General features: G+C 43.5%; 1 protein-coding gene across 1 annotated transcript; it reads right to left on the bottom strand.

Moving 5' to 3' along the window:
* Positions 1 to 1,553: 1,553 nt before the first annotated feature.
* On the bottom strand, positions 1,554 to 25,322 carry DEGS2 (delta 4-desaturase, sphingolipid 2). The gene is made up of 3 exons (XM_034769919.1): positions 25,221 to 25,322; positions 11,974 to 12,716; positions 1,554 to 2,017 (listed from the first exon to the last, which is right to left on the bottom strand). Exons 1-3 carry the CDS (start codon positions 25,300 to 25,302, stop codon positions 1,871 to 1,873), a joined length of 972 nt encoding a protein of 323 aa, XP_034625810.1. The 5' UTR covers positions 25,303 to 25,322; the 3' UTR covers positions 1,554 to 1,870.
* Positions 25,323 to 25,708: the final 386 nt, after the last annotated feature.

The following is a 25,708-nucleotide window of genomic DNA, read 5'->3' as shown; positions in this document are numbered from 1 at the left end:
ACAGAAAAAGCAGCATCGAGGCAAGTAATGAGGTAGCAGCTGGTACAACCGAGGAAGGATGGTTTGATTAATAGTAATCAAAGACGGCCAAGAAATTAGGAGAGGGTAAGGGTGCCTTGTAATGTTAGAAGTTTACTTAATAGCACTCCAGTTTATTACTCTTCCACAAGTCTCTCAGGCAGGGTTAAGAAATCTGCCAGGCTAGTTTATACCGTAAATTGAAAACAGCATGACAGAGTGAAGCAGAATGGAGGGAGGGCTATGTTTAGAAATAGCAGAAGTTTAGACATTTATGTACAGTTTGTTTTTCTGTACAAATGAAATGATTCACAGATGTTTTATAGTAAGGTAACATTGTAGAAGAGTGTTTCGTCTTGAGCTAGTCTGTTAAGTGAAATTAAAACAGTTCAGCACATAGTGCAGTTGTCCTGTAAGATGTTAAATGTTAATTCAAGGGGTACGTCTTCACTACCCGCCGTATCGGCGGGAAGCAATCGATTTATCCGGGATCGATATATCGCGTCTTGTTAAGATGCAATATATCGATCCCCGAACGTGCTCACCGTCGACTCCGGAACTCCACCAGAGCGAGCGGCGGTAGCGCAGTCGGCGGGGGAGCCACGGCCATCAATCCCGCGCCGTCTGGACCCCAGGTAATTCGATCCAAGATACTTCGACTTCAGCTTCGCTATTCGCGTAGCTGAAGTTGCGTATCTTGGATCGATCCCCTCCCCGCAGTGTAGACCAGCCCATAGTATTAGAAATCCTGTTTCTCAGCTTGCACATCCAAGAGAATAGGAGCTTATGGCTTTTCCCTGAGTGCATTAGCCCCAGAAAGGCTGTGGCTGATCTCCTCTTGGAATATGGTTCTATATGTATTGAATCATGTTTACAAACATTACAGGCAGGAGGTTGGCCCTGCAGCGCTAATGACAGCGAAAATTGAATGAGCTGGGTTTTATTCTGACTCACATGTTCAGCAGCATCAGGACTGACGTCTCAAGGGGAGTGTGCTTGGCAAACTGAAAAGAAATCTCTCCACTACAGTGAGTAAGTTGATCTGACGTAGATGAGAATAGGAAATGAAGTTCCATCTTCATTTGTACAGTCACTGTCCAGAGCACAACTTCACTGGATGTGACAAACCATACCATTGTGTTTGCACATGGGAATAAGATTCCTGGGGGTTTTCCACCTATTGCATTTTGGGTCTATCCCTGCCTTCCCAAACCCATATGATGTGGCAGCAATATTGCAGTAGCTGTTGACCCAGTTGTAATCTGCTCAGAAACCAAGATGTAGCTCAGAGATGACTGTACTTGAAGTAGCATGTATAATACAGCCCTAGCCCTCATCCATCCAAGGAAGTAAGGGGTTGAGTTTTTGCTCTTGAATCCTGGCTGCCTCCTGCTTGCATTGACCTATTAAGGCAAGCCAACCACCTGTTGAAGTGTGTGTCTCCATTCCTCCAAAGATTAGAAGCATTCTGCACCACAGAACAGGTCTAAACTGAATCTCGTGCCACACATGCATGGTCCTGATGAAAAGGGGGGAAAATGTTTAATGTGGATTTAAAATGTAACAGTTTCACCCAGATACAAAGGATGGTGCATCTATGTAGCCTCTGCTATAAACATACATGTGTGATATCCTGCCAAAGAGCAATGTTACATAAGCAAAAATCCTTTTAATAAAATTTACAGTATTCTAAAACAGTGCCTGTGGTTTCCTTCAATATTTCATCACCTTTGGTACTACAGAAAAGGTAAGTGCATAGAAATATTACTTCAGATCATTTATAGCTCTGAAAACTCAAGTTCACGAAAATTGGATTTTTTTTAACATTATTAATGAAGATGCTAAAGCAAATCTATTGGTTTTCTGTTGCTAGTTTACATATTCTCTTAATCCGTGAGTAAGGACCAATGCTGTCATCAAAAACAAAATCCCAGAGAACTCGAACCCAAGATTGGTGCTGCGGAAGGTTGTCATAATATTCTGCTGCTATCTTCTTCACCTGAAAAGAACAAGAGACCATTTAACCAGCATTGCATTGTCAGAGGTTCTTCTCTATCTAGCTGAGATTGTATCTTGCCCAATGTAACTTTTTAAGATCCACACCAATAAGTCTTTCAATGAAAAGCATCCCATGTCACACTCTGCTCTATGACTATGAATGATGTAGCATTTTTGACAACTATTTCTAGTGGAAAGAAACGTTGAACTAGCATTCCACATTTTCCTCTGAGTATTTTTGCACACAATGTTTAGTAGTCCACTTTGTATGACTGAAATACTCCAGCTACAGCCTTGCTTGCACTAGAAATAAAAAATATTACAGAAACCAGTCTTTTTAGCTGTAGCATCTAAATTCTGTTCCACTTTGTTTCCCCATTTAATAGTTGCTGTTAACTTAGTCTCAAACTAATCTGGCATCCCGTTACATTTTCCTGTAGACACAGGCCTGATAAAGAATTCAGGGATGTTCTGATTCTAGAACTTTGGTTTAAAAAAAAAAAAAACCTCTGATCTGTATCTAGAGCCATTTGGAAACTTCATAATGGGCTTCTATCTCTAATGGACTGAACCAACCCCTTTAGTCCTAACACGCCCTCAGAATTTGAAGAAAAAAAAATGGGTCTGATTCTGATCTTTGTATTTTAGTTCCACAGGACTGGATTTCAGCAGTGTTTTATGAGGAGGGAAGGGATACATGAATTAGTCTGACTCATCATGAGAACAAGGCCTTGTTATGAGCTATCAGGACTCCACCACAGCATAATTCACTCATTTTGTGCCACCCACTTTTGTTCCTGAACCCTTAAACATGTTCAGGTGTCACAATTCAGTAAAAGATCAAACCAGTTCAGAAGACACTGAGTGCTGCTTGGCCATAGTTCTGTTTCTCCCTGTGTGCCATTACTAGCTGGTATTTCAGCTGCACACCTGATCTCAGACTGACAGAAATTCACCTTGCCTGCTCTCAGAAGTGCTCTCGCTATTGCTGTAGGTATGTGCACCCTTCCCATCAGGGCTGGCTCCAGGCACCAGCTGAGCAAGCTGGTGCTTGGGGCGGCAGATTGAACGAGGTGGCATTCCGCCCAATACTAGGGCGGCACGGCCACTTTTTTTGTTTTGTTTTTGTTTTTTTTGTTTTGTTCTGCTCCGGCCGCCCTGTAGGGGGCACCAGCGCGGAGGATGGGAACACCCTGCAGCAAGCTCCGCAGGACAGCCTGCGTCCTTCCCTCCCCACCGACCGGAGTGGAGCCCTCCCGGCAGGCGGTGCGCAGCACGGCGGGAGGGGCCACGTGGCAGCGCCCCGCTGTAGCCCTGGCCGCCCCCCTTCTCTCTCTCGCCTGCTCGCTCCCTCCCCCGCTAGCCGGTCCCCCTGCACCTGCGCTCCGGCGCACAGATCACTGTTGTTGTTTTTTTGCTTTGCCGTTCTGGTTGCCCCCCCCCCCCTTTTTTTTTTTTTTTTTTCTGCTTGGGGCAGTCAAAAAAGCCAGAGCCGGCCCTGCTTCCCATATAGCTGAGTTTTCATTTGGGGGCTGTAAACATTAACTCAAGTGACAATATCCGAGCAAGTTTTTTAAACCATTTTAAAGATTTTTAGTGGGACAAGACGACATCTGAAGTGCAGCTTTGGCAGGGAGTTGGTTTTGCAGGCAGTAAGGACAGCATGAAAAGGACGAGATTTCAAGAGCTCATGGAAGTGGGAGGCTATAGCAACTTTAGCACGAGCAATAGAGTGGTGACACAGTTGTTATTACTGATAAACAGCTCAGCAGTCTGCCTCTGCACGTACTTGAGCGTAGCAACATGACAATCAGTGGCGCTGCTGTACATTTGCACAAACCTGCCAAGATTAGTCTTACCGAGGCAGATTTTTTTTTTAATTGAACTCAGCCCTTTAGACAAACCAAAAGCCAGAGTGTCCCAGGCAAAGTGGCAGAGCTGAAACCAGATTTCCTTCCAGAACATTATTTAGCCAATATTTAAAAGCCAGCGAGGTTGTTGAATGCAATAAAAATTCCACCCTTTAAACTTGGACTTTTATGAGCCATTCTTCCCATGGAGCCATTTATATGCAAGTTTTTGACCTTCAGTGAAAGAGGTTAAGAAACTCAGATAAAGTTAAAGTGTAAACCAGTGTTAGTCACACTGTAAATTCATTTACCTGTTTTTATACATCTCCTTTAGCATGAATTGTGTAATACATTCCCAACACGCAAGAAAAGAGGAAGTTACTACGTTAATAAAGACATGGATGAACAGAGCTATATAAATGCAAGGGCTGAAAGCAATCCACAAGCCTTACTAACAATACACACACCACCAGGAGATAGGGTATTGTTCCAGGACACCAGGGTTAAGACCCAGTTCTGGTCATCACATTCTGCTGTCTCATAAAATGCCATTGTTTCCATTAGAAAAGATTCTTCACCACCTATTTTAATGCTATTATGAAGGGCTGATATGTAGTATTAGAACAGTTCCTAAATTTCACCCTAGAAATGGGGACTGTGACCCATATGTACTATTCATGTATCAATTCAGGAAAGAGGATGATTGTATGGGTAAGGTACTGGCGAGCTGGATTTAGACCCTGGTTCTGCCACAAACTCCCTGTATGACCTTAACTCAAATCATACTCCCTCTGTGCATCAATTCCCCCCCCTTTCCATAAAATAGGGATAATCCTTCCTTTCCCCCACCCCTTGTCTTGTCCATTTAAATTGTAAGCTCCTTGGGGCAAGCCTTACCATTATGTTTATGCAGCATCTACTAAATGGGGCCAGAGCTCAAAGCGATACTGTTAGAGCAAAAGGTCAACTATTTGCCTATAAGCCCAGCTGTTATATCAGGACCAACGACTGTTTCTGCAAAACACCCGCTGCAGCCTTCTGTGCAGCAAGATTATGTGATAACACAAGGCGGGCAGCTCCAGGGGGAAACGAGCCCATTTGGCTAACAATACTGCAATACAAATTAATAGTTACATTAGCAAAGCACACTAGGATCTGCCAGGAAGTGTAAAATCTGTTACGACTCTTAGATCATCTCCCTCTCCACTGAAATACAGCCACCACTGGAATAGAAAAGCAACTGCATATGATAGTTTGTGAGAGAATTTTTAGTAAACTGATTTGGCCAGGATATCAAAGTAACACCCTTACGCTTGCAGTAGTATCATTGGCTTCTTTTTAAATGGCCCTGGATAACCAGGAGCTTGTTTTTATGTCTCATCTGAATCTGCATCTCTAACAGCACATTTCGCTTCACCACACCTCCTTTACCCTAATGCTAAGGCAGTGATTCCATAAGAATGACTGCTATCTGTTGAGCATCACCACCACTTCCTACAGCACTGGGATTCTCTGCCTGGGTATGGGCACAGGCTGTTTAATTATTCAACAGGCATCAAGCTCCTTGTATTGGTCTCCAATCCCACGGTTAAGAATCCTGCTATATTGACAAACTCCTGCCCATGTTTTGAAAGGAGCTAAACACAGCTGGCTTTGTTTAACATCAGTTTAAAGAGCAGCTCTCAGGCTATCTACACTACACAAATTGAGTGTGCCCAGAATTGTATGGTCCCCTCATATGCTCATAACATATCTCATGTAAGAGTGCCCTATAGTTTATAAGCACATCAAATACAGTTTCAGTTAAATATACTTCCAGCAAAGTTAGATCCCAGTTTAAACGGTTTCAGCCTAAATCATGTTAGCACTAATGCTTCAGAAAGTTTTTCCCAATATTGTCCCACTGTGCATGGGGAAGGAAGCTTTATATCTCCCAGAATCCACTGTTTCTGAGAGCAGAGCCAGGCTCTGCAGGATTGGTATGCAGGGGACACACTAAAATGATTTGGAGCAGCCCCACTGTGGCTGTAGAGCAAAATGGCAACATAATTGCCAGGTTGTGCATAAAGCAATTCCAGTTCAGTAAGGAATGGTAGTCCCATAACCAACCCCAGGGCCCGAGCAGCAGATCAATAGAGTTCTGGGGCTGGTACCAATAGAGAGTGAGAATGAAGTACTGAGCTTTGGAAACCTTACCTTAAAATGTATCTGTTTGAACAGTAGTAGTAGATTTAATGAATTATGTACAATGAATGATTGAAGTTTATGATATCTGTGTACCTAGACACTCAGCTTCCCTGCTTTTTATCCAGCACTTAAAGACTGCAGATGTGCAGGCAAGGGATGTGCTGGCCACGGCTTCCCGCCACCCCCATTGGCCTGGGACAGCAAACCACAGCCAGTGGGAGCCGCGATCAGTTGAACCTGCCAACACGGCAGGTAAACAAACTGGCCCGGCCCCTCAGGGTGCTTACCCTGGTGAGCCATGTGCCAGAGGTTGCCGATCCCTGTCCTAAACATTGTTTCGCTAGAGTCTGGAAGACACCAGCATTTTGAGGGTTAAGTTTGATGGCCTGTTGCCTCTACTGCAGGGATGGGCAAACATTTTGGCCCCAGGACCACATCTGGGTGGAGAAATTGCATGCAGGGCTATGAATGTAGGGCTGGGGCAGGTGATTAGGGGACAGGAGGGAGTGTGGGAGGAGGTGCAGTGTGCAGCTCTGGGCAAGGGGTTGGGGTGCAGAGTGTAGGAAGAGGCTCAGGGACTCAGGGCATGGGGTTGGGGGACAGGAGTAGTGCAGGCAGGGTGCAGGAGGAGTGTGGGCTCCGGCATAGTGCTGCTTACCTGGAGCAGCTCTGGGGTGGCGTGGCATGCACCAGGGCCCATGCAGGCTCCCTCCCTACCTGCCTGCCCTAGCCCCACATAGCTCCCTCCTGGGGGAGGGGGCGCAGAGGGCTCCGCATAGTACCCTGGCCTGTAGGCACCTCCCCAAAAGCTCCCATTGGCTGCAGTTCCCAGGGGGCGTAGGAATGTAGTGCTGGCTGCTTCCGTGAGTGGTCCCATGGTGCCATGGGGGTGGCAGTCCCGCAGACCGCATCCAAAGCCCTGACGGGCCAGATCTGGCCCACGGCCCGTAGTTTGCCCACCCTTGCTGTATTGTGACATATTGGAAAGTGCACTGAAATAAGTGCACTGACATTTCTGTACAGTCCTGCTTTGTAATGTTTGTTGATGTACTACCCCTATAAAGAAATCCAACATGAAAACAGCTGGTATGTTTAGTTGTCTATGCTAACAGCATCACAGAATGTGAACCATGTACATTGATTTAGACATAAGGAAAATATTTTAATGCAAGTTTTATTTTAAAACCATAATACTGATAGACCAACAAACTGAAGTTAAATTGCTACTAAATGTACTTTGGCCTAATAGCTATTATAGGGTACCTGTCCTTATCTTTCCAGTCACCCAACACCTGCTGTAGTATTACTATGGACTACTGCCCTCAAGTAGTCGTTTCATTTGAACACAGTACCATTATCTCAAAGAAAAATGGGAGCATTGTGATTAGAGTATAGGACTGGGAGTCAACACCTGAACCCTCTTCCTGGCTGTGCCACTAGCTTCCTGCATTATCTTGGGCAAGTTACTTTACATCTCTGCCCCATCTGTAAAATGGGGATACCAATACTCCCTTTCTTCACAGGGCTGGTGTGAGGCTTAACCTGTTAGTGTTTGTAAAGAGTTTTGATACCTTAAGATGGAAGGCATTACATCAACCTGAAGCAGCTGGTATATTGAAGCCAGGGCTAATCCTGACCTGTACTGCCTCATTGTTTACTTGTGCTCCCCCTTTAGCCAGCTGATGTCTCTTCTCTTACACTGCTTGCAAGCACTTTAAGGCAGGGACTTTTTGTTCCGTTTCTACAGCACCCAGGCACATGGGATACGGGGCTACAACTGGAGCTCTTAGGTGCTACTGCAATTCCAGTGCTTTACTACAGCTGTATTCATCATCTTCCAAAGTAAGTGCTGTAGTAGTGCTGAAAGTCTAAGAAAAGACTAGGGGAGGGAGAACAACAGTGATAAAAGTATGTTCTAAGCTAGCTGTGTGCAAGTTGATAATTCCAAGGTATGTGTAAAAATACACAAGAGTTAATAAGCCAGCTAATTCCACTGCTTCTGCTATCAGGTTAACTTGTGCTTCAAACAAGCACAGCTACTAGAGTTATTTTGAGGCAGTCAGTCAAGTAAGCCTGGTTTCACCCCCTGCCCAGTACTTTCCCCACGAAGTTTAATGAATAACTCCTTTGCCTCAGGCAATACCCAGTGTAACAATACATCTTTTTGTCTAATGATGGGGGTGGGAAGAGCTTTGCATGATCATTTGGAGCATTTTTACAAGGGTGTCAATTCTACAGATAAGTAGAATGGATCTTTCTACCACTGGTCAGAAGAGAATGCAATATTACATTTGACAGTGAAAAAATTCACAAAGACTAGCCAGCCTTTAGCATTACATGTTTTTCTTTAAAATTGGTACTTCAGGACAGGATACTAATTTCATGGTATATAAGAAAAGCAGTCATCCCACAGCTCATTGAAGGAGGAGAGGAGTTCTACTGCCATCATATGAGGCTCACGTTTTAACAGCTTCTAGGTTACAGCATAGCCTAATGGTTCCTGTTTCTATTCAGAGATCCGAGGGTCACACTGATGCATTTTTTTCCAATGGCAAACATGTTGCTTGGGACATTCTGAATGAGCCATCTGTGATAGAAGATGAAGCTAAATATCAATTTCTGATAAACAAATGAAAGTGCAGTACAAGGTCCATTTATTCCCTCATTTCCCCATTATGTGTGAGACCTGATCATACTCAAAACAGCTCCCATTACGTACTTGCTTATAGATAACGCTAAAGGTTCTACATCTAAAGGACCAACTATATTAGAGGATTCAACAAGTCCAAGGTTAAGCGCTGCAGTTAAGTAGACCTAATGAAGTAAGTTATTTCAAGAAATGTTACCACATTCAAATAATTTATTCGACAATCAATTTTTTAACCATCAATACAGCAGAGTGTTTTTGAGGGCCACTCATTCCATCTTAACCTGTCTCCTTTAAGTGAGCCAGTGCAGCATGTGCACAAAATGGTCCCTCCAACTGTTGCAGTACTTGTGCATTGTGGTATATCCCATAATTTTATCACAGCTCCCTGGAGTAGCAGCATGCATTTATTAGTCTGATCTATTGAACTGAAGGATTTTTGTAGTGTCCAAAGCCCTGAATGCTCATTAATATTAAGCAGGTACAATATAACCACTCTAAATATATGCAATACTATATTATCACCTATATATTTGGGGCCTGTTCCAGTGGCGCCTTCCATTGGTTGTCCTGACCACAAAATTACACAGGACTTTGAGGGCCAGGAGTTATTCCCTTGAGAGAGCTAAGTTTAAGCTCACTACAGTTACTCTAGCCACTGCCTTTGGACAAGGATGCGCCAGGTGTTCACTATTAAAATAGAAATTAGAAACATAAAAATGTATTTGGTAATGTTGTGAATTTTGTGCAATAGAACTGGTTGAACAAATATTTTCCCTGCAAAAATTAGTTCTGTTTTCTTCTAAGTTGGTCTCCAGCATTTTGGGGTTTTTGGTAACTGAAGAGTGAAGGGAAAAAAATGTTCAATTTTGATGTTTCTGATTAAAGTCAAAAATTTCTACCAAAAAAGTAGTTTGCAAAAAATTTCCACATCTGCCAAAAGCTATTTTCTGTCAAAGACGTTCAGAAAGTTTTCCGCAGCTCCAATGTGCAATAACTTTAAAAGTTTGTCATAATCACAACATATTTGTTTCCTTCTCTTTGTATCTCCCTCCAAGATCCAAAAACCAGAGTAGTCTGTACACACTGACCTGCACATGGAACATGCTTCCAGACAAGTCCATGACTCTTAACTAGTTCCGCCATTCTCCCGTGTCCCCCGCACCTGCCCATTTTATACAGTATCCTCCTCCCTCCCCCCGGATGCATCAGTGAGGAGGTGGGAAGAGGCACCAGTGGTTGTTTGAGTGCCATGAAGAAGCAGGGGTCACATTACTGGTTTTTTTGCTAGTGTCCCTTTTTCAGGTCTCAGTAGTCTGGAACACATGCCTTACATGGATCATGTTAAAACTTTCTCTGCTAGACTGAAAAGCTAGTTATCAAATATTCATTCCCCACATAAATACTTCTAGACTAATCAAGTCACCCCTTAAACTTCTCTTGGTTAAGCTAAAAAAATTGAGCTCCATGAGTCTTAACGCTAAGGCAGGTTTCTAATCCTTTAAACATTCTTCATGGCTTTTCTCTGAACCCTCTCCAGTTTATCAGCAGCCTTCTTGAACTATGAGCACCAGAACTGGACACACTATTTCACCAGCAGTTGCACCACTGCCAAATAAGGAGGTAAAAACGTCTACTCAAGATTCCCATTTATGCATCCCCAGGTTTGCATTAACTTCTTTTTGGCCACAGCATCACACTGGCAGCTCATGTTCAATTGATTATTCCCCATGACCACCAAATCTTTTTCACAGAGTTACTACTTTCCAGGGCAGAGTCCCTCATTATCTAAGTGTGGCCTACATTCATTGCTCCTAGATGTGTACATTTACTTTGAGCCATACGGAAATAATATTGTATTGTTTGCACCCTGTTTATCAAGCTATTCAGATTGCTCTGAATTAGTGACCTGTCCTCTTATTTGCCACTCCCCCCATTTTCGGGTCATCTGCAAGCTTTATCAGTGATGATTTTCTTCCAGGTGATTGATAAAAGTGTTAAATAGCATAGGGTCAAGAATTGTTCCCTACAGGCCCCCACTAGTAACATACATTTTGAAACCTATAAAAAAGGAATCATAATTGAATGGGTTAGCCATTTTAAATCCATTTAAACGTGTGCCATATTATTTAGATCATTCTAGCTTTTTAATCAAAATGTCATGCAGTACCAATCAAACGCCTTACAGAAGCCTAAGTATATTATGTCAAGACTATTACCTTTTTCAACCAGACTTGTAATCTCATAAAAAAAAAGTCATTTTGACAGAATCTATTTTCCATAAACCCAGGTTGATTTGCATTAATCACATTACCCTCCTCTAATTCTTTATCAACCAAGTCCCATATCAGCTACTCCATTAACTTGCCCCGTTGTCTGTGTCAAGTTAGTAAACTCGGTGAGGCTGAATCCAAGCCCATGTGTTCTGTTCAGCACCAAACAGGGTCTGCAATTACACTTCTCTACAACTCAACTGGTGAGCTGATCACTGGACAAGTTTCACTTGATAAATTGCTGCTGTTTCTAGTTTACACAGAAGCAGCCAACTCATTTTTAAGCTATTCACAGATCCTGTTCAAGAACAGCCAAAGAGAATTTTTACACTAAAATTTAAATAATCTGAGCCACCCCAGGATCTGGTATTCTGAGTAGAATGTTCCAGTGCAGACTTGGTGTACGCAGCTAACAGCAGCCATCTCAGCTATCCCCATATACAGGAGCAGCAGCAGCTCTCTAAAGGGGAGGGGGGGGGCATGAGCACCCGAACCATGGCCCTGCCCTCCCACACTGTTTGTGTCCGCCCCCCCCCGAAGCCCCGCCCCTGCACTCCCCCTTCTCATTTGGGAAAATGGGGGGGCATGCCCCCCCCCATTCCAGTCCCCTGCCCATATATTGAGGGCACCATTTTAGACCTAGATGTACCTCCATCCCATAAAAATCTACTAATCTGTTTCCACCATTGCACATCTATTGTACACCACAATAAGCTGAAGAGGCCGAACTTAGGAAGTTGAAGAATTGGAACTCTTAGGTAATGTTTTTCATGCAAAAGAAATTACTATCATATTGTTAAACCCTCTTGCACTGTCTGTGTGTAACTCTCCCCCACACTCCCATTTTTGGGTCTTTGACCTCTATTTTCTCCCACAACGATCTTTTGGCAGTTTGAAAGATATGCTTTAGCCTTAGTTAAAAATGGCTATTGCTATAATACAAGCCATTCCAAATTAAGCTACTCCAGCAACTTTTACAAGGATCCACATATATGCTTACCATTGGCAGCTTGCATCCAGGAATGCTGGGGAAATCATGGTGCTCCATGTGGTAGCCTGCATTAAAGGTGATCCAGTTGAGAGGTCCATAATAAGAATAGGTTTCGTAGCCTTTTAAGAACATGTAATGTTCTGCTATGAAGTGCCCGGCAATAGGATGCAAACCCATGCAAAGTAATGTGCCTGCTATTAAATAAATAACAGGCTTCAGGCCCCATAAGTAGTAGATTATAAAATCAATAGAGAATTGTACCAGGGCATTAAATATTTCCATCTGAGTAACTGCTTTGGGGTTCACATAAAGAGGTCTCAGGCCATAGAAGAATGGTTGGAGGATGAGCCAAATAAATTTCCGAAATGGAGTGCAAAAGAACCAGCCTTCGAAGTCTGTTGGAACATCCACATCCAAAGTGTCTCCACCAAGGTATCGATGATGGTCGATGTGGTATTTCTTGAAGGAGGCGGAGTAAGGAAGTCCAAATGGCAGGTTGGCAAAGACTGCAAACCATCTATTCCACTTAGCCTGCTTGTTACCAAAGGCAACATTGTGTGAAATATCATGGATCGCTAGCGCCATTGAGTGATTGATGCAGCCCCCAAAAGCATAAGCCCAGAAGAAAATCCATTTCCAAGATAAAGCTTTCACCAAGTAGCAGGCTAGAAGCTGTGTCAACACCATTCCAGACACAATCCATTTTAAGTGGGGATCTGGTCCCATTAAAGATTTAATTGTTGGATATTTGGCTGAAGGGGGAAAAAAAAAAAACACAACTCATTAAGTATCAGGAAAGTAAGTATGGTCACCACATGGCATTCCTCTAATTTCTTCCATTAAAAGTTTATGCACAGGGGCCTAGTCATTCAGAAAGTAATGCACAGGTACAGAATTACTTCCATGCGGTGTGCATTAACCCTACTGAAAGAATAGTTTCAAACACGGTTACTCTGCACCAAGCCTTTCTTGAGCAAATGTACAGCCCTGATGGGATGGGGAATTTGTGGTTGTATCCTAAGAGCCCTAAATTAAAAACTGCAGGAGCACCTTGTATCAAGCAAGTCAATCCCCTGGCTACTTAACCTGATCCGATTGACATTTCTCTGCTCTGGATAACAGCAGATTGATGATAGAACCACAGAATGGACTCCAAAGTAGACAGAGGTGTTTTGACACCCACAAACCAGGGGAGCTAGCAGGGGGGCAGAATACTGGACACAAGACACATCCATAGAGTACTGTTGTGCTCTTTTTTACAGGCCCCAATAAGGGAAAAACACTAGCATTTTACTCATTAATCTGACCTTTTTAAAATCACCAATGGTTACATCAGGAACCAGTCCTTGTTTGCACTGACATCATAAGAGAAACCAATGCTATAATTATCGGGAGAAAGGAAGGAAGGAAGATAAGTGGTAGATTTCCATATCTTTGTGTTCATTAGCCTTAGTAAAGTTACACACCAGGGACAGGTATGAATGCCACCCAGAAAAATCCATAATAACCTGATATAGTTCTGATTGTGGGTCTTCACAGCACCATGGAAAGATATTGCAAAGAGATAAGACATCTGATTTATCCCCCAGGCTAGTTCAAGATTGCTGCCTACAGAACTTTTACTAAAATGCTAAGTCCAATCCAATTTTAAGTAGTTATCAATATATGTAGCTACAGCATTAGAGATCCATTACAAGACATTTGTTATATGGTAGGAACATGCTTCCGATATAAAAGATGTAAAGTATTTGGCAATATACTCCTTTAATTGATCAGGGTGTCCTATTTAGCACTTTACTCTGTTGGGTGTGTATCTATAAGAAATTCTATTTTAACCGCTAACCCTCAATTTACACAACATGATGGGATAGAATTAGTGTGTAGTAAAAGATATTGACAGTGCTCAGCATTTCCAGTTAATACTAGCTATTGGGAAACACTGAAATCCTTGGAGGAAGGTGCTATATAAATGCAGAGAATTTGTCACTCTAAGTGCCCATAACAGGAGCTGTGGGTATTCATGGAGCATCATGCACTTTGATAGTGACAATGTTGTCAAAGAAGAAGAAACCATATGTTTTACATAAAGATCATGAATTCAGATTCTTCCAAAAAGTATTACACATTCTGTAAATTATGATTTATTCTTTACAATGAAATCAGATTAATTTGACTAAATATACTGTGGGGAAATCTTGGCATCTCTACTCACGCTCTTGCTTGGGAGCAGGAGGGTTGATTGGGTGGGATTAGTTCAGATTGTGATTGAGGATGAAGAGGAGTTAAATTAGTAATGCAGGGTAAGAATCAGTCTCTGCAACCCAGTAACATCTCATTGTGGCCAATACCATATGCTTCAAGGAAAGGTGCAAGAAATTCTATAGAAGGCAATTATGGAATGAGGTTTTATATCCTTATTCGATTGGATGTTCTCCCCCATGCCAAGTAGTCTGATCTTGAACCACAAGGAGCTCTTTGCTTCAAGATATCATGTAGCAATGAATTCATAAGTTACATATGTAAAGATGTATTTCCTTTTATCAGCTTAAATATGTTCCCTTCTGGTTTTGTTGAATGCCCACTTGATTTACAAGAGGAAAAAAAAACAAAAAACCCACAAGAATGTGCAATTTACTTTTTGTGCCCCATTTCATTATAACCTCCTATTAGGTCCCCTCTTTAAAGAGATCCTATATCCTTTCCAGTTTTTCCTCACATGAGATTCTATGTCCTTATCACCCATCTTTGGAGCCTTTTATTTCTGCAGTACACATATTAGTAAGTATAACTCACATGGGGAAAGTTACAGGATCAATTCCTTAATCTGGGAACGGTGGCTGCAACCTGTATTTGTGTCCACACTGGGTGATGGGTGAATTTTTTATAATTAGACAAGTAAATGTCATCTGACCATTACACCACATTTGCTATTTCATCAAGATCAGATTATGAAGGTGTGGAACAGTGCTGCTGTGGATACTGTAAACATCAGAGGCAATGCAAATAAGTCCTGTGACTTTGCCAGCAGTGACAGGTGTAACACATACAAGATATGGAAGTTTTGTACTAAAAAAGATTCAATTAAATAGAAACGTGAATGTTCATAATCTCAGTAATTCAGTATTATTTATAACGTGGAGGTTCCCAGAGGCCCCATTGTGCTGGGCTCTGTACAAATACACAGGAAGGCACACCCAGCCCTGAGAAGCTTGTAACATCACTTTTTTTATTCCTATTACCAAAGCATGTATGAGTCCTAGTCACAGACCAGGACCCTGTTGTATTAGGTGCAGACATGCCAAACCCGTGGGGGAAAAAACTGCAGAAATTGGGCTTGTTTTTGGCTTAATGAGCTTGTGAGTTGCTGGTTGGCTAATTTTTGGCTTGTAGCTTGTTGGGCTTGTAGCCTTTTTTTTTTTTTGGATCGGCTCCCAGCAAGCAGGAGCAAGGGCGTGCACAGTGGGCCCACCAGCCCCAGACTCCATACTGGGGGAATCTAGTCAGAGTGCTGGGTTCTGAGGGATTGGCTTGTTTTGAAATGGTATTAACTTGATTTTTGGCTTATTGTGAAAATCAGGGTGCTCATTTACCACGTGAAAGTTGGCAACTATGATTAGGTGCTGTATAAACATACATAATTAAACAACTGCCACATTCTTATTTCAGATGAAGTTAGTAGATTTATTTTAGTATGCCATGGGATCATTTTTCAATACCCAGCCAGCTAGCAGCATTAAGGCACAAGGCCGTCACATAACATCTCATCCTGAAGGATGCAGTCCTTTCGTCAGATTGCCCACTGTAGGCATTAAACCACATACAGTGCATTTCTACCTAACAAAAACACCCACAGGAAAGAGGTCTGTCTACTCATGTATTAAAAGGAAAGCATCTCCTGAATAGTTACACAATTCAGATGTTTGTCCATTATTTCAAAGCCATTTAGTGGCTTAGAGTATTTTTGCCTACATATTTAAAAGATAATATAATAGTTGACTGATTGTGCAATATACACGATACCTCGCACTAGAATGTAGGCACCAGCCACATCTAAAAGCAACATTTTCTGATCATGTCTGATTGTATTGAAAGATACAGTAATAAGTACAGAAAAGAGCTTGCAGTCAATACAAGTACCTTACTATCTGCATAAGTTTAGTTCAGGAACAAGACTGTGGTTAATTTCAGGAACACTGTATGTAAGAAGCCCCGAGGTAAATTCTGGCATAATAGTTAGTGGTACAGAAAGATTGTCCTTAGATTAATACTGCCAAATATTTGTTGACTATTTTTCACATACCCTTTAGTCTCCTATGCCATTATTGCACTGCCAGAAAATGGAATTGAAAAGAATCGCTGAGATTGCTAGGCTTGCTGTACTTACATACAGCAGGAAAAAAAAGCTCTTAGCCTCCTAGTTCATGAGAGCAGCACATGCAAAGTATTCATTACTTTGTTGCTGACATATGCAAAACATCATGGCACATGCTAATGAGGCTCAACTTTAATATAAAGGGTAAATTTCATCCCTTAGAATAGTCAATCATAATTGATAATTGCAGTTTAACCATAACTAAAAGAAGACATGCAGATGAATGAGATCCATTGACTAAGAAGAGTTATGTCAAAGTGGGTGTTTTATACAAGGTCAACATTTATTTATGAATCAGGCTAAGATATTCCAAAAGGCATAGGAAGAAAGAACAAATGTTTCCACCTGAAAAAAGTAATACACACATTCAGAGCCTGTGATACTACCATTATAACTTTTCATGGATGCCTAAGTTCTTTGGCCTATGTGGCCTAAAAATAGCGATCAGCCCTTGGCAGGTCCTAAACAGAAACATTGGTTCTTCAAGTAGCCTTATACGAGACTTTCTTAAATTGCCTGTGCAGCACTACAGGTAGGAAAACTCATGTTTTAATAGACATTTCAGCCCTTTGTTGCAGTACAGCAAGTTAGTAAAGCATCCTTAATGGTAGGTGGTATTATTAGTACAGACTTTGCAAGAGTAGCTCAAGGGGAAGCTGGGCAGAGCCTACCTCAATTTGCTTTTTGCTTAAATAGGGCTTATATAGCGTGAAAGGTTGTGAATGGTTCCAGAGGTAACAGGTTTTTAACACCAAGGATGTTCCCCTGCAGCATTTTTGGCTCAAACATTACAGCACTGGACTAGAGTCTGAGACCCTGACTAGGAAAAGTGAAACACTGACTACTTGCATTGCACAATGGAAGCAAGTGAAGGCTGCACTGTGTTGGGATGGTGCCACATTGGTGTGGCCATACTGAATGAATGGTGTGAGAACATATCTTGACATAACTGAACTGCAAAAGAGAATTCTGGGAACAGAATCCTTCTCTTAGCATCAGGCCGATGCCAGAGGTGAAACTGACTGGCTCCATGCTGGGTGTATGATTAATACTGATCTTTGAGTCAATAAATATGTGCACTTGAAAGCAAACAACACGTGTAGAACATCTTGAGTGGAGCCTGGGCTGACCGGGGCATCTCGACCCCGTTGAAGTACATCACACAGGGGGCTGAAGTGAATGATTGATAAGGGAGTGAATGTGGGGTAATGTTCAGTTGGCATCACTCTGCAGTCTCCTCCTAAAGTATTAATTGGGTAAAAATTAGTAGCCACATGCCCACTGGGCATGTTTTTAAGACATGTGACTCCTTTGAGGAAATAGAGTATAAAAATCAAGCAAATTAAATTACTGTTGAGGGATTCCTTAATTAAAACGCTTAATGCTGCTAGACAGAGTAGCCAAAATTCTGCTCCATGGGCTCAAGTAGGACTGTGAACCAGAAGGGTCTCCAGGCAGCCAAGGCCTTGCCTCGAGGGAATCCAAGACAGACCAGAGGGCTGAGGAGACCAGACCTGGAGAGAAGAAGCCGTCCATAGAATTGGTAACCACCTTCTCTGTTTGCCAAGCAGGAACTGTGTGAGGCTAGTACAGGGCCTGTTTGTGTATGTTTGTGAAAGAGAGGCTCGCTAAGAGGAATGTATAGCTCTTAACATATAGTTCTTAATGTCTAACATAAGAGTTATTTGCTTAGTGTAACCCTTTACCGCTTGTGTAATTTCTTCTCAAATAAACTGCAGTGTATGCAAGATAATTACTGTGGACCTTTTTCACTGGTATGACAGTAATCTGCTCGAATGGGAACCATTAAAGATCCATTCAGGGGTAGTAGCCCCCTGGTGCCAACCACTGCACTTTTAGAATGGAGACATCCCCTCCCTGCAGAGCTACCTGCCATTTTGTATTCAAAGGCAGCCTGCTCCAGGCACTGTGCTCTTTCATGGACGTGCCTCAAGTACTCCACATTCTTTTTGCTGATACAGACTAACACGGCTACCACTCTGAAACCTTACTTTTATTTTGTAGGGTTCCCCCCTGCACCACCACCTTCATCTTATGCAATGAAGGTCACTGATTGAAAATAGATAGCTGTTCTTTGTGTATGGGAAACAAAACATTTTGTAATTATTTCTTTTAATAATCTAAGTTACTAGCAACAAAATTAAGGAAGTTTACCCTAAAAATATCCCTTTAAAAGGTTCAGAATGAGGAGCATTAGTACGCTACAAGTCACTAACTAGTAGTTACTCACTGAGGTCACCCCAGTCAAAAATGGTTTTGAAAATACTGTAGCATATTAATGTCATATGTTAAACTGGTGCTGTGGAATTAGTCTTCCCACATCTAAGACCCCTCAGTCAAATGGGTGCAGGGCAGGATTATAACTACACAAATAGAGATTTCCAATTACAATTGGAGAAATCTTTTCAACATGGCAAGAAATAAGTAGGGGATAAAACCTACTAATATTGTCCGAAGCTACTGCTCCGGGCTCCCCCTCTGCATCAAGAATGGCAGTTGATCTCTTGCTCTGGGCTCCCCCTAGTGTTGCCTCAGAGAGAGCTGAGCAGGTGGTCCCTTCTCACATGCAGAACAAGAGGTGGAGATCCAATCAGGCCTGCAGCTGCCAGTGGCAGGACAGTGGGGGCATTTCTCCTTGCTGACATAAGACGCTTACATCGTATATTTAATGTTTATAGTAGCATAACTATGCACAGCATATTAGAGAGAAAGACAGAAGGGAGGCTGTATGCCAACAGTAAGGAAAGGGAGCTCTAAAGAAGCAGGGGTTGGAACTATACTTCTGTTTAGCAGAGAGGGGAAGTTTTATTCCTTCATGCTCCTCTTTACTTTGACTCATGACTAGATGACAATAATAGCAACATGCATGTGCAATGGAAGTAAGGACATTCCTCTTCACACCAGGCTTTCAAAGGGCCTTATAAGCAAAGGGGGGAAAAAACCCAGTGACACCTGGGCCTCCAGGACAGTGCCCTGTTAAACAAACATGAAGTCACTCTGAAGTGACTCCTTGCCAGAACAAATAAGAGGCACCAAAAAGCACAGCATATTTAACCTTACCACACTGCTGCGCCCTTTAATTGATCTGGTATTTATATGGAAGAAGGATCAAAGTAAATATATTTTCACTCCATTCTCTCATGAAAAGGCTGTGTGTTTTTCAGCTCACCAGAATGAACAAACCCTTTTTTGTGTTTTAATCCCTCCCTTCACCCACAACCCCCAGCAAGCTAACTTGGGGATACTAGCACCACATAATGTATCATGATAAACCAGATGGCTTTAGATACAGAAATGTTACACTCACCAACCCTTAAACTCCCTCTCCCCCTCTCAGCCTAGGTGAGGTAATACATTCCCCCATAGGTGGCCAAGGATCTCCTAATTTCTCTATTCCCTCGTAGAGAGAGCCAGATGAGGACTGGATAGATTCCGTTCAGAAACCCCCAATACAACTTTTAATTAACCACCAGGTGTGCTGTTGAGTGACAAGAGACACTGCAATGATGGGATGTTTGTTGTGATTTGGTGTTATTCTCAATGTTGGCCCAAAAGTGACAGTTTGATATTGAGGGATAGAGCAAAGCCAGTATTACTGCAGGTATTATAATTAGAAAAGTATTTGCTATTAGAAGACCAAGGACCAAAAATGTAGGACACTAGCCTAAATACTTCTGAAAAGTCACTCAAGGAGTCAAAATATACAAAAGTAAGGAACATTTTTACAATCTGAACTTCAGTTTGTCTTAATTTGAGCAAGTAAAATAAAAAATATTTAGTCTAAATGAGAGGTTGGTTGTGATGTTCCCTAACCATATCTGGGCTTTCAGTTGGGATGGTTTATTTCAGATTTAAAGAATCAACGAAGACAGTGTAAAGTCTCCATGAGAGAAGCATAATAGATGGTCAACAGCAGCCATTTTGAACTTATTCATCACAGGGAGTGCTTTTTAGGTACAGTAAGGTGCCCAATGTACTGCAGGATACATAGTAAAAACAGCCTTAGGCCACGTACCGATGCAGCTGGGCTGCAGTAAGATCTTCTGTGTAGCCTCTCTATGCTGTCAACTTAATTAAACCACCCCCATCAAGCGCCTGTAGCTATGTCAGCAGGAGAGCGTCTCCCGCCGACATAGCACTGTCCACACTGGCACTCCTGTTGGTGTAACTTGTCATGTTTCATCTCACACACACACACACACACACACTCACACACACACCCTTGAACAACATAAGGTACACCAATAAAATTGCTAGTGTAGACATAGCAGCCAAATAGCCTCTAGGGCATGGATTCAATCACAAAGTCAGACACTAGAAAACAATGGTGATTTCTTGCAGTTGCTCACTAAGGCTATGTCTACACTACAGCTTATGTCAGCAAAACTTATCTTGCTCATTCACACCCAAGTTACACAAACATAAGCGCTTGTGTGCACAGTGCTATGTCAGCGGGAGAGGTTCTCCTGTCGACATAGCATATGCTGCTTGCGCAGGTGGTTTTTTTTTATTCCAACAGAAGAGCTCAACCCCGTTGGCATAGAGCATCTTCACCAGATATGCTGCAGCAGCACAGTTATACTGGTACAGCTGCACCACTGCAGTGCTGTACATATAGGAATAAGTCTTTCACAAAAGACTTACCCTGTATTGTCAGAACAAAAGAATGGTCATACTGGGTCGGCTCAATGCTCCATCTAGCCCAATACCCTGTCTTCCAACAGTGACCAATGCCAGATACTTCAAAGAGAATGGACAGAACAGGGCAATTATCAAGTGATTCAGTCCCAGCATGTGGCATTCAGAGGCTTAGGGACACCCATAGCATGGGGATGCATCCCTGACCACCCTGGCTAATAGCCATTGATGGACCTATCCTCCATGAACTTCTCATTTTTTTATTTATTTATTTTTAATATAAACACAATTATAGTTTTGGCCTTCACAACATCCCTTGGCAAAGAGTTCCTCAGGTTGACTGTGCATCAATTACACTGTTTTCCTTAACAGGGAAAAAAATGAATTTGTCATTCTAGAGACCTGGTAATTAGATTTCAAGTTAAAAGGTAAATCACTTTCAGCTATAACATGCAAAGCCAGTCACTGGCAAGGTTAACTGATTCAGTCTTTAGCTCAGCTGTATTTAAGCACCTCTGTTCTTTTAAAGTAAGTTCTGTGAAGCAAAACACCATTCTCCAGTAAAGTTTATTAGAATGGTTCTATAAACTAGATTTGATCATGCATGCAAGTGAGGTCTCATTCTAGCTAGGCTTTAATATTCTGCTCATTGTGGTATCTGGATGCCTTTATCTAAGTGAAACTAACATTCATTGTGTTTGAGTTATTGATTTTTAAATGATGTACTCTTACAGTTAAGAATTGGCACCACCCACTGTGGGTGAAAAGTATGGGCCAGGCAGTGACACAGTCCTGATAAGAAGAGGCCAGGGCAATACCGGTATGGGCAAGTTTTACAGGATGCAGACAGGAACTCATCTCAAGAGTCCAGGATGGTTTTCAATCTTATTATACCTGGTTGCATACATAGGACATCTCCTGCACTGCACCATACCCTCTAGCCCATGTCTGATCAGGGACAGTAGAGTATTGACCTGTATGAAGCCCTTCATGACCAGGGCTGATTGTGCCCTCTCTCTTTTCTATAAATTATCTGTCTTATGCTATGCAGAGTATAAAGGTTAATGATTAACTAGTAAGCAAGTAGAAGGAGTCAGCAAGGGCTTCCCCTACCCTTAACACTACAAGGCAGGGGGAAGAAGTGAAGATATTTCTAGTCTGTATGGGATACAGTACCAGGCACTTTGTCAGCTATCAAATAATGGGATAACCATAAGGAGGAGCGGGAAAATGAGAAAGACAACAGGGCAGGGGGAAAATAATGGGTAGGAACAGAACCTCAGGAGGCTGAGGGGGAAAAGGAAAAAAAAAAAGAATAAGATGAAGAAAAATTGAATAAGAGCAATAAAACTGTATTGCAGTCTGGAAGTGGACATCATGTTGTACAAATCAGAAATATACCCTGTGACACATGAGTGGAAAGCAGTGATTTTTGTGGCTTGGCCTAGAGCCCTGAAAACACACACCAGAACACACTTTCTTAATGTGCTGTCTACCAATATACTCAATAGATTTATCTTATTTAGGAATCCCAGTCAATCTACTCAATGCCTGTTTGATAAATGGAATGGCCAGGCTCTTTCCTCATTCACATAAGAATTTTACTCTTAGAACAGTGTTTTTTTGTTTTTTAAGATTACAGGTGTCTGGCTCGGGGGGGGGGGGGGGAGGGAGAGGAGAAAAGAGAGAGAAGAGGGGCTGTCTTGGGTGAGTGAGGTTCTGTGGCCTGCAATGTGCAGGAGATCAAACTAGATCAGGGGTTCTCAGAAGAAATTTTTTGATGGCCTCACTGTGGCCACTGACAATTTTTCCTAAAATACTTAATTAACTTTAGAAAAAAACAAATAAATGTGCATATATACATGTCCAAATCATTGTAATTTATTTTAGAATTTTTTTGCAGACAAAATAATTGACAGTTGTCTCTATTCTTTACTGGATCTAAACGGAATAGAAACACAAATAAGGTGCTTTGCATGTTTTGCTTTTTTGGTTGTTTTTAGACTTGCTAGCTAGTAAGTCTGTTTCTGTGAAAAGCGATATTTGTTAATATTACTTTTCACAGCAGACTTACTCAGCCCCGGCAAGCTGGGAGAAAAATTAAGACCTGGATGGGGAGGCAGGTATGTGTGTGTGTGGGGGGGGGCACAATTGGGGGTCCAGATGGAGGGCTGGAGGAGGCAGCAGAGGCCACGGCTGTGGTGGGTGAACCTGGGGCCAGAGCTTGAAACCCTGTGGTTGGGGGAAGGAGCCCACCTCCACATGGATGAAGCCAGAGTCCCACTGTCCCCAGAAAACTGGTGAACTCCCACTGATCACCTGCTCTTACAGTGTTTGTGGCTCCAGAAGGGGGCAGCTTTCTTTCCCGCCCCCACCCCACCCCACCCCACCCCACCCACAAGGCTGTGACCGCAGGAAAAGCCCCTGGTGGCCGCATTTGAGAAATGCTGAACTAGATGATCATGATGGTGCCTTCTGACCTTAAAGCCTATGAGTCTACTTTTGAGGAAGTGTCCCAAGGACCTCATTTTACTAAAGATTTAACTAGATTTGAATGTTTTTGAAGTACTATATTTCTGGTGATCCAATCCCTGGTTATTATAAATCTTTACAGCTTTAACCCATGGCAAGGCATGTTGCGAGTCACTGGAATGGGATTTTTTTTTCTGGCTAGGACATGGGTCCTATGAATTGCTGGCCTCTTTGCCCCGACCTGTCAAACTGTGGCCTGGCAGGCCATTCTTACACACCGTCAGAAAAGTTGTATCCAGCTCTTCCCTGCAGTACCTGTGGTCTTCTCGTCTCAAAAAAGATATACTGGCATTAGAAAAGGTTCCGAGAAGGGCAACTGAAATGATTAGGGGTTGGAATAGGTCCCATATGAGGAGAGATTAAAGAGGCTAGGACTTTTCAGCTTGGAAAAGAGGAGACTAAGGGGGAATATGATAGAGATATATAAAATCATGAGTGGTATGGAGAAAGTGAATAAGGAAAAGTTATTTACTTGTTCCCATAATATAAGAACTAGGGGCCACCAAATGAAATTAATGGGCAGCAGGTTTAAAACAAATAAAAGGAAGTTTTTCTTCACGCAGTCAATCTGTGGAACTCCTTGCCTGGGGAGGTTGTGAAGGCTAGGACTATAACAGGGTTTAAAAGAGAACTAGATAAATTCATGGAGGTTAAGTCCATTAATAGGTATTAGCCAGGATGGGTAAGGAATGGTGTCGCTAGCCTCTGTTTGTCAGAGGGTGGAGATGGATGGCAGAAGAGAGATCACTTGATCATTACCTGTTAGGTTCACTCCCTCTGGGGCACCTAGCATTGGCCATTGGTAGACAGGAAACTGGGCTGGATGGACCTTTGGTCTGACCCAGTATAGCCATTCTTATGTTCAGTGAGCAGTGTGCACCTGATCAGTGTCTGATCTATACTTGCCCCAACTCAGTTCCTAGCTCTTGACATTTGTGTTACAATTCAGTACAACCCCCAGACATGGCTCATGGGCCTGCTGTTCCAAGCTGCTGCTGTTCACTCCAAAAGGGAAGGTGGATCAGTTCCAGTCTAAAGTAATTTAGCCATGGGAAAACCTGATATAGCAATAAGCCAGTGCCTCCTTTGCAAGCAGGACAGGAGGCTCCAGTAATAAGAGTTTGCAGGCTAGAGTAGGAATTCTCCTGCAGAACATGCCACAGCTGAACAGTTTAACCCTCCAGGCTTAGGCCAGAGCAGTTTGCTGATGATTTCGCTCTCGTGAGTGAATCTCCCAGGGTTTGTGGGGGGAAGGGGCCAGAGAGCGAGAAGAGGAAACAGCAGTTTAACAAACAGGGCAAAGAAAGATTTTCACGCACGCACAGGGATTCAGAGCCACCGAGGAAGACAAAGACGCTCCCACGATAGCAGCGTCCCCCGAAGGGGCAGGGCAGGGCCGCCCTCTGGGCGCTGCAGCGGCTCCGCGGCGCGGGGGACGCAGGTGTCGGCGGGGAAGCTCTGTCTGCGGGAATGGGCGAGCGAGCGCCGGGACCCCAGAGGCAAAGCGGAGGGATGCGGCTCAGCCCCGGGAGCGCCAGGCACTGGAGCGGGATTACAACAGGCAAAGGACAGAGCCGCTCATCGCCGTCTCGCTGCGCGGGCCAGCCCGGCCACGGCAGCAGGGAAGGCAGGTGCCCGCCCGCGCCCTCCCCGCGGCGGCTGCCGCCAGCCGCTGCCCCCTGCGGGCGCCTACCTAGGATCTCCCGCCGCCGCTGAGTGTGGGGCTGCTCCGTGTAAACCCACTCGAAGTCCCCGCGGGTGACCCTGTTACCCATGTTCACCCAGCCAATGCTCCCAGCTCTGCACCCCACCCCACCCTCGGGCCCCCGGCTTTATACCGCCTGGGCTCACCTGAGGGGCGGGCTCGGGCTCGGCCAGGCTCCCGCCTCCCCGCCCAGCCCGGTTCACCAATACCGGCTGCTCCGTCTCCGACCAGCTCTTCCTCCCCGCTCAGCTAGTGGGGCTGAGCCCGCCTCCATCCCGCCCAGCTGCCCCAGCCCTGCCCTGCCCCGCGGCTCAGAGGAGAGGCCGGGTTGGGGGAGCCACTGGGGTGAGATGTGGGTCAGACTAGGTTACCCTGGGCCGGGCTGCACCCGAATGGGACAGGTCAGGAAGCCTGGTGCCGGTGAGACTGGGTTACCCTAGGGTCAGGAAGCCAGGTGCGGGTGAGACTGGGTTACC

This window comes from Trachemys scripta, chromosome 4 (assembly GCF_013100865.1).
Source record: "Trachemys scripta elegans isolate TJP31775 chromosome 4, CAS_Tse_1.0, whole genome shotgun sequence".
NCBI lineage: Eukaryota > Metazoa > Chordata > Testudines > Emydidae > Trachemys > Trachemys scripta.
This window is presented reverse-complemented; position numbering and strand designations above follow the sequence as displayed.

Coding starts and splice junctions, on each gene's coding strand:
- DEGS2 (XM_034769919.1), bottom strand. CDS start 25,302: ATGGGTAACAGGGTCACCCGCGGGGACTTCGAGTGGGTTTACACGGAG. Junction 12,717..25,220: donor GCGGCGGCGGGAGATCCTAG/GTAGGCGCCCGC, acceptor TTCCCCCTTCAG/CCAAATATCCAACAATTAAA. Junction 2,018..11,973: donor CTGGATGCAAGCTGCCAATG/GTAAGCATATAT, acceptor TGTTCTTTTCAG/GTGAAGAAGATAGCAGCAGA.